The sequence below is a fragment of the Nicotiana sylvestris genome, chromosome 5 (assembly GCF_000393655.2).
Source record: "Nicotiana sylvestris chromosome 5, ASM39365v2, whole genome shotgun sequence".
Taxonomy (NCBI): Eukaryota; Viridiplantae; Streptophyta; class Magnoliopsida; order Solanales; family Solanaceae; genus Nicotiana; species Nicotiana sylvestris.
In genome coordinates this window covers 39497681-39506906 of record NC_091061.1, presented here as the reverse complement: position 1 = coordinate 39506906, position 9226 = coordinate 39497681, and the positions used below count along the sequence as shown (strand labels likewise).

The following is a 9226-nucleotide window of genomic DNA, read 5'->3' as shown; positions in this document are numbered from 1 at the left end:
CAGAAACTGACAAAAATCCGGATTAGACAAAAACCTTAATTGAATCAGCATGTACCTTTTCTTCTAGTTTTAGAGACAAATGCGTTAGAAATGTAGCTATTTTAGGATATCCTTTTCTAAAATAGAGATGAGCCTCGCCAAATAAAGATGCAAAATTGCGGGGCTCTCAATAAATAATCATGATAATTATTTAGAATTCAAGATAGGCCATTTAATAAATTTCATGGCCTTATACAAAGATAATAACGCGTTAGACTCTGTAGGCGCGGCTTAATTAAATCACATTCTTAAATTCGGATGCACATTGATGTGACCCAAATCCAAATCTCAATGAAGTCCAAATGTGTCGATAATCACGGGTGCATTGATTGTGACGTGGTTCGAGACGCATTTTCACGATGTTGCAATTCTGTAAAATAAATGACAATAATAAAGGCGATTAAAACTTAATAAAAGCACATAGGTCACAACATGTATTTAAATCAGATATTTAGCCATTATAACAATTTAAGCGACCGTGCTAGAACCACGGGATTCGAGGGTGCCTAACACCTTCCCTCGGGTCAACAGAATTCCTTACTTAGAATTTCTGGTTCGCAGACTTCATTTGGAAAAGTCGAAAATTTCCTCGATTTGGGATTCAAGATAAACCGGTGACTTGGGACACCAAAAGCCAAACCTTTCCCAAGTGGCGACTCTGAATTAAATGAATAATCCCATTTCGAATATTGTCACTTAAATTGGAAAAAACTCCACCCGCGCACCTAACCCCTTGGGGCAGGGCGCGCAAAAAGGAGGTGTGACAGTAGGCATAGCAGATCTGCAGGTAGAAAATGTCAAATGTAGTAGGCGTGAGAGAGTGAGGCTCTGCCTATAAAAGGAGAGCTTCAACTCTCATCTCGACACACCAATCTCAGAGGAAAAATATATCTGAGAGCTAGAAAGAAAGAGTGAGGTTTCACAGACAGGGTATAAGAAAATAGTATGTGAGAAAAATAGAGAGTGAGTGATATTGTAGTGAGGTGGGAATATCAAAAGAGGTTATTTCTTTTGAGTGTTGTAGTGGTCTTTTGAGTATTTTACTCGGACCTACAAAGTATAAAATTCCTTGCTATAGTGATATCAGTTGTTCTTCTGAGGGCCGTGGTTTTTTCCCTTATTCAAAAGGATTTTTCATATAAAAATCTTGGTGTCGTTATTACTCTTTTATTCTTGTTAATTACCGTATCTCGGTGCTACGTTATTATTCCGCTTTTATTACTGTGAATATTATTTTTGTAGGGGGTTTATTCCCAACAAGTTTTATGGTAGCTAACAATGGAGGCTCAAAAAAGACCAGAATAGATGCGACACTATTAGGCAACCTAATAAAGGTTACAATTTTAAACGAAAACGTTTTGGCTAAGAAATAGGGTGGGTTCGAACAGTTTATTGGAAAATATTCTTAAAAAAGTATTCCAAAAAAAAATTTGTATTTTTAATGATATATTGTTAGAATTTTTTAGAAATAATTTTGTTCAAAATGGATGCTATTCAAACCCAGAGAAGTATAATTGGCGAATGGCGATAGAGTTATTCATTCAACAATTCAAACCTCCACAGTTTTTATTCCAACTACATTATGTCAATAAAAAGTTATTGCCAAACAAAATGAAATAAATTAATACTAGTCGTGAGTTTGTAACATAGAATAATATGAAAAGTAACAATAAAAGAGAAATACTATTATATTGTGGGAGTGACAGGCTGCTCGTTGAAGGTCTTCGTTGTTCATTTTGGATTTTTCTTTTCTCTTAAAAAATAACATGGAGATCTTCTATTTCTAGCCACGGGACTTTCATCCCCGTGAATAAATGAGTTTGTACGTCCAGTTTCTATTCAATGGTCTTTTTTATCTTAGTTAGGAGTCTACTTTGCTATCCAGATATTACAAATACACAGTAATGGAGGTATGAAAAATTAAGCAGAAGACATATAAATGAGGTTTTTTCGAAAAATAAGAAAATGTTAATACACACGTGGCAATTTAATAGTTGGGGTTCACTGCCACATTGGAGCACAGTTAAAAGTAGGGGGTAAATTTGAATACTTTACCAACGGTCCTTTCATAAAGAATAAAATACTACCATAAGATGGTCTCGTGAATTGGAGGTGACCTGTTTCAAAGACCCGTGCTGCTGTCGCCGGGCGGCGCTGACTCCGATCATCCTGGAGGAATGGAACCGTACTATCAGTGTATTTTGGCTCAGCACATCTCATCGCCCCAGCCCCCAGGTGCTCGCTTTATTGCGCCACAGATTTCTGCACGCCACCACTCGCCAGAACCATAAACCAGGTCGATGCTTAATCTTAGTCTATTTTACTTTGGCTGTTTACTAACATTATGTTTTGCTATACTTAGATGTTTTGTTAAAGACTTATTATCTTTGATTAAATGTTAATTACTCCATGACTTAAAAAAAAAACTTCACCGAGGGATTTCTAGAACATGGGTGAACCACTACAAAAGCGAGAAAAAAGTACTAAGCGGGAATCGATCTATATTCCTTTGGATAAATAACTCAGCATTCAACCAAGTGGAATGCTCAACCTTTTTGGAGCATGAGAGCCAACAGACAATGTTAGATCAATTTTACAAAATATATATATAAAATACCTAGTTTGGAAGAAAGACCCATTGGTTCACCTACATCTTAAAACGGCCTAAATCCGCCCTGCTGAGGTTTCCATTAGCAAAATATTAGGTATTGTTAAGACACATTTGGTTGAATTGAAACGATGAGTATTTGACGTTCAGTTGATTGAACGCTCTACTGTATTTTTGAACATAAATCTTACTGAAAAGAAAAGATTGAGGTTGAAGTTTTGTGAGTGAAAATCATTATTTCATTTGAAATACTCCTCAAATCAACTTTTCAACTTTAAATTCTCTACTTCTAGTTGAGGTTGAAATAATGGACAAAATTGTAAAACACCTATTGGTTTGCAAATAATATTTCATAGTTTACAAAATTTTGTGGCCTATTAGAGAATTTCTATTAGTTTTATGTCAAATTTCTTAAAGAGATCTTTATTTTGATGCACAATAGATTGAAAATAAAACACAAGAGATCTTTGTAGGGTCATTTTCTTCTACCCAAATTGTAAAAGTTTAATTTTGAACCATTTCCCCAGTGTATGTTCAAATGTCTACTGAAAGGATTTAGTAACTAAAGGCTCTTGTTCTTTTAATTTAAGTAATATCATCTTTGATTCAGAATGTAATTCTAAAATAGTTTGCAAGCATTGTAGTGCTACTATTTACTGAGTATCTTTTACTCCTAACTAGCACTCCTGGGAACATTCTTGTCATTAAAATTTGACCAATTTCTCCTGTTCAAAGTTCAGGATTTATTAACATTGTGGATAAGTACTTTTTATTTTTATTTTTTTAGTTTCATGTACTTACCAACTTTTTGTCAACAAGTTGATTAAGTTATTGGCCGAAAAATTAGAACAGATATCACTATCTCTCTTCTCACTTACCAACCCATGAAGGGGATTTGTTGGCTAACCAAGACTTATAGCCCGTTTGGCCAAGCTGCAAAAATCAGCTTATTTTGAGAAGTGCTTTTTTTTAAAAGTATTTTTCTCAAAAGTACTTTTGGTGAGAAGCAGTTTGTGTTTGGCTAATTAGTTTGAAAAACACTTCTGAGCAGCAATTAGTGTTTGGTCAAGCATTAAAAAACTGCTTCTAAGTGTATTTTTCTCAAAAGTGCTTCTCAAAAAGTGCTTTTGGAGAGAAGCTATTTTTTTCTGCTTCTCCAAAACTGCTTCCTCAAAAGCACTTTTTTTCCTTCCAGAAGCTTGGCCAAACACCTCAATTTTTGGCCAAAAGTGCTTTTGGCAAAAAAAAAAACACTTTTGGTCAAAAATAAGCTTGGCCAAACAGGCTATTAGTCACAATTGAAATGCATTAATGTTGACTAAAACATGTATTTATCTATCTGTCTTATCAACAATCATGAGGCAATAGGGCCAGCAAAATCAAACTAATGACCACAAATGAAAGAGCAGAAGTCAAGAACAAAACAATAGCTACCTAAACCAAAGTGTAGGGCCAATGAAAGATATAATTAAACTTGTTAAAGTGATTTTCTTATTCTCTGTAGAACATTATCTTCTTGAGGGATTACACAAGTTGAAGTAACTTTTTTCTGTAATCACAAAAATGTAAATACAGTTGCTAAAAACAAGATACAAATATCATCAATAAGTTTAAGAGTCACAAATTTTCATACAAACCCTTAAAAAATTCTCAAAACTAGAAAAATAAACTTACAAAGTAATGTACCTACAGTGTGAAGCCAATAACTTTTTGATCATTTTTCCCACTTTTTTCTCTAGCAAAGTGGAAGAGGAGCACCATTCCATTTCTTCAAGCAATTAAGCAATGGATCTACCAACTTCCCTTCATTCATAGCTGTGAATACCTTGTCAAATTCTTCTCCAGGTGATTGGACTTTCTCACCTGTCAAATAATTAGTCTTTAATTCTTCCCTCACAAACTTGTACAATGGATATGACCTGCATTCTTGAATCCTGTTAGGAATTGTTGGCTTGCCATTCTCCAAGTTACATCTAGCACTCTCAATTTCCTTAGGCAAAACAATCTTCAATTCTTCCTCAAATGCACTGATTTTATGGAAAATTGAAGTGCTAGAATTCTTCTCCATGTCGCCATTCGATAGGGCATGATCCACTGAGACTTGTCTTAACTTCTGCATTAATGGATAGTTAGCACTGCAGGGGTCATCAGCATATGCAAAACAATATTCTCTATCAACTACTGTGAGCAAGTCTTTCTCACTGAATCTTGAATTGTGAAGCCCTCCATTTTGGCCAGTTATTAGCACTTTCTTGGCCACTAAACTCACTGCACTTTTCACTGAAGCCTTGAGATTTTCTTCCAAGTGCCTCAAATCAATGGCTTGGCACAGTGCTACTAGATAAGTAGAAGACATGAGTTTCAAAATGTCGACCGCCTCAGCTGTCTTTCTTGAGGAGATTAAGCCCAACGAGTTGACATCTTGGTTATGTTGCTCAGCACTTTGGACATGGTTAGTCACTGGATTTGCAAGAAATTGGAGTTCAGCACAGTAAGATGCCATAGCAATTTCAGCACCTTTGAAACCATAATCCAAGCTAGGATTCCGTCCCCCGGTCAAATTTGAAGGTAATCCATTGTTGTAATAGTCATTGACAAGTTCAGAAAATTGTGCAAACATAAGTTTCCCAATGGAAGCAAGTGCTAGCCTAGTGTTGTCCATTGATACACCTATTGGTGTCCCTTGGAAATTTCCACCATGTAATGCCTTGTTTCTTGAAACATCAATCAAAGGGTTGTCATTAACTGAGTTAATCTCTCTTTCAATCATTTTTGTTGCTGATCTAATGACCTCAATTTGAGGACCTAACCATTGTGGAGATGTACGTAGAGCGTAACGATCTTGCTTAGGCTTTTGTAAAGGGTCCATTTCATGGATTTTTTTAGCTTCTTTCACATAAGAACTTCCATCCAAAATATGTTCCATTATAGCTGCAGCTTCTATTTGGCCAGGATGATGTTTTAATTTATGTGTCAAATGGTCTGTAAACTCAGGCTTTCCTTGCATAACTTCAGCAAAAATAGCTGATAAAACTTCAGAAAGAACAGCAAGAATGTTAGCTTCAAAAAGAACCATAGAAGCCAAACCAGAACCAACAGCAGTGCCATTAACCATAGCTAAGCCTTCTTTGGGCTGCAACTCAAAGAATCCAGTGTCTATACCGGCCCATTGAAACGCCTTGACGGCATCCAATAATTCTCCATTAGGCCCAGTTGCTTTGGAATTGGGCCGGCCTGTTAAAAGCCCAGCAATGTAGGACAGTGGTACCAAGTCACCAGATGCTGTGATTGTGCCACGGAGAGGCAAACATGGGGTAATGTTGTTGTTAAGCAATTTGGTTATAGCTTCTAAGATCTCAAATCTTATGCCGGAGTAGCCTTGAAGTAGGGTGTTGATCCTCACCAACATGGCAGCCCTCGTGGCGGAATGTGGCAGCGTGTGGCTAGACTCCGTCCCATTGCCGAAGATTCCGGCATTCAAGAACCTGGTTCAGATGATATTCCATTTAGCAAATCAGCTTTAAGTTGACGTACAAAATTACTAGTAGAAATGACACCAGGTAGCCACTTTAGGAATTAGCCCGTTCATCATGAATTTCAGTTTTTCAGTCAATTTTGTAGGACAATATCCTGAATTATCCTAAAGTTAAGATTTTTAGTTTAAAATTTCAGAACAAAATAAGTATTGATTAATCTTTAAATAGCATCCCTGAGAATAACTATCTGTGCACTTGAAATGTATTAAAGTACGAAGAATAATAAATACGGGTAAATTTTCCCTCAAAATTTATTAAAGTGCGAGTGTTAGACCAGTTTAAACAGTTAAAAGAGTAATACCGTTCAAAATCAGAGCCAAAAACATATTTTTCCCTTATAAAGCAAACAAATCCTGTTACAAAATATAATGGAGTATACTTTTGGGGTTTTTTTCTTTGTTATTTTAGGTTATTTCTTTAAATAATTAAAAGTTGAGTTGGGATATCTTGTGTCTCTCAGTCTCTCTTGTAAATAACGTTACTATGGTTTAATAGTTGGGACCACTTTAACCTAACAAATCTATGGATTAAATAGACAGATGTTGTATCTATTAAATGCCTTCTTTTTAGACAAAAATTAGACCTAAATCTGCAGCTATATTTATTAGGCAAAAAAAAAAAAAGCAAAAGCAACTTTGAACCATAATGTATAAAGGTTTTCATGCAGTCACGTCCGTTTGGGCTATTCATGTGGGATGTTTACAACGTCAAAAATTTTTCTGGTTAATTAATAATTTGATTTGTTGGGGACCAAAATTAAGTTGAATTTAATTTTTAATTAAGGAATGAGTAAAGGTTTCCTATTACTTGGATAACGTGTCTGCAACTACTTTTCAAAATCTGAAGACAACCCTATCATGTTAGTGATATAGACTTCATTTTTTTAAATATATATATATATGTGCGCGCGCATATAGTATTGTTTCAATCGGTAGTAATGGCATAATCCCAGAAAGCATGGTTGAGAAAAAAGGGGGGAAAGTGAAGAATTGCACGAAAGCAAAAGCATAATTATTTTCAACGAAGATAAATTTTCTACTAATAAACTTGATAATTCAATTTATGTGTATGCATTAATATTGTGAAAAATATATTCAATGAAGTTATTTATAGGATAATTAAAAGTTAAGAAACTCTGTAAAAATACGAATAATTTGGTACAAATAGCAACTAATCTAATACTCCTATCATATATTAAACTACAATCGATAACATAAATATCATAACACTGTCAAAGTATATATATAAAATTAAAATTCAAAATATTTTATATATATGTGAAACAAAATTACAGCTTGTTTTCACGTAACTATGTCACGTAAAACTTATTGCGAGAAGACATGAGGTACGTACGTAACATGTGGTGATAATAGAATTTGTGTTTACCTTATTAGCTCCTTTTGTAGAGCTGCACCTTGCTTGGTCCTCCTATGTGATGTAGCACCAAAACCAGTAGTAACACCATAGCTATCAGTCCCATTTTTCATGCCTTCAATGACCCAATCACTGCTGGCCTTGACGCCCGCCCTGGCCGCCTCCGCCAGCTCCACCATCACCTCTGTGCCCGACCTGCCTGCTATCGCGGCCACCTGACCTATCGTTAACGTCTCTCCACCTAGCCGGACCACCGGCTTCCTAAACTCCTCCACCATTTTCTTGACTTCATCAAGGTGGCTACCCTTGAGTGCATCAGCTGCCATGTTCCAATTCAAAGGGTCTTGTTGTTCATGACCCTTAATACAAAATTCTTGACTAGCATTATGACCATTACAATTTCCATTGGCATACTCCATTATTATGTGCAGGGTAATTAATGAATTCTCAATATTTTGGACAAATACTTAATTGGTTAGGAAAGAAAACTATATGTGATGTTTGATGAATATTGGGCTATAGGTGCATGTATATATGATTGTGTTGCTCTATGTTTATTTGTTGGTGGAGGTTAGGAAATTGCAAAGCTTATATGAATTTCCTGAGTTTGTTTAGCCAAAATGTGAGTGTTTAAATAGAATGGGAAAATACATTGTCATTGTGTGTTGGACTTTGGCAGGCCGATGTGTTAGTTGAAAATCAAGATTGGCCGTTGGATTGCACATAGGAATGGACGGCTGAGATTCTTGACACGTGGAGAACGTGAAGTAGTTGTACATGTAAAAGGAAGGGCAGCCAGGGTAGGCGTATTTTCACTAACAGCCACTCTTCACCCCGAAAAACAAAGATCCACCAACCCTCTTTTTGTTTTTTTTTAAGTGGTTAAGAATTTACGTTTGTAGGTACAAAAATGGGTAGCCCGGTGCACAAGATATTTCGCGTTCATACATGATCTCGGAAAGGGTCGTACCTCAAAAAATATGATGTAAATAGCCTACCCTAATGCAAATATTAGTGGTTCCTTTCTTGACTATGTTTCTAGATGCAATAATAGCAAATTTACGTCCGTGGCTCGAGCACCGAATGAAAAAACTTTTATTAGAAAATGCTTCTTACTATAATGAACTCCAGTGCGACGTTAATTTGGATTAGTTGATTCAATGAATTACAGATAACTTTATGTCAAGGGAACATATAATATTATTTCCCTCACTATATATAATTTCATGTGCAAATGAAGGTGGAAAGGGAAGGATGTTTGTTCAAGTCAAAGAAGGAAGGGAAAGAAAGGGTTTGGGCATGGTTGTTGGGATGGACTCAAACAAAAGCAACGCGTCGTTTCACATTTGAGGAATACGTGAAAAAACGTCGCAAAAAGTGAAGCAAAATAATTTCCATAATTCTGACTTTTCGTCTAAATGGGATGTTTTAAGAGTGATTATTTTCACTTTTTTGGGCACGGACAAAATGAATATTCCATTAAGCTAAATTTGGTTGAAGATCTTTATTCATTCAACTATCTTTGCTTCATCCTAAGTTGGTAACTAGGAATATTAACGTTTTTTAGATAAGAAATATATGGAATCTTATTTGTTATAAGGTTTATTTTTCTTTATGCATCAAGTATTCGATATTCACAAATTCAATTAATTACGTAAGTAGGCCAACT

At 35.6% G+C, this 9226-nt stretch overlaps 1 protein-coding gene and 1 long non-coding RNA gene across 2 annotated transcripts; one reads left to right on the top strand and one right to left on the bottom strand.

Moving 5' to 3' along the window:
- Positions 1 to 988: 988 nt before the first annotated feature.
- LOC104212403 (uncharacterized) lies at positions 989 to 8590 on the top strand. Its single transcript, XR_011407538.1, has 2 exons — positions 989 to 2335; positions 8237 to 8590. It is a non-coding gene; the product is annotated as an uncharacterized lncRNA (long non-coding RNA).
- Positions 4116 to 8166, bottom strand: LOC104212402 (phenylalanine ammonia-lyase 1). Its single transcript, XM_009761643.2, has 2 exons — positions 7570 to 8166; positions 4116 to 6132 (listed from the first exon to the last, which is right to left on the bottom strand). The coding sequence occupies exons 1-2, from the start codon at positions 7974 to 7976 to the stop codon at positions 4383 to 4385; spliced, it is 2157 nt and encodes a 718-aa protein (XP_009759945.1). The 5' UTR covers positions 7977 to 8166; the 3' UTR covers positions 4116 to 4382.
- Positions 8591 to 9226: the final 636 nt, after the last annotated feature.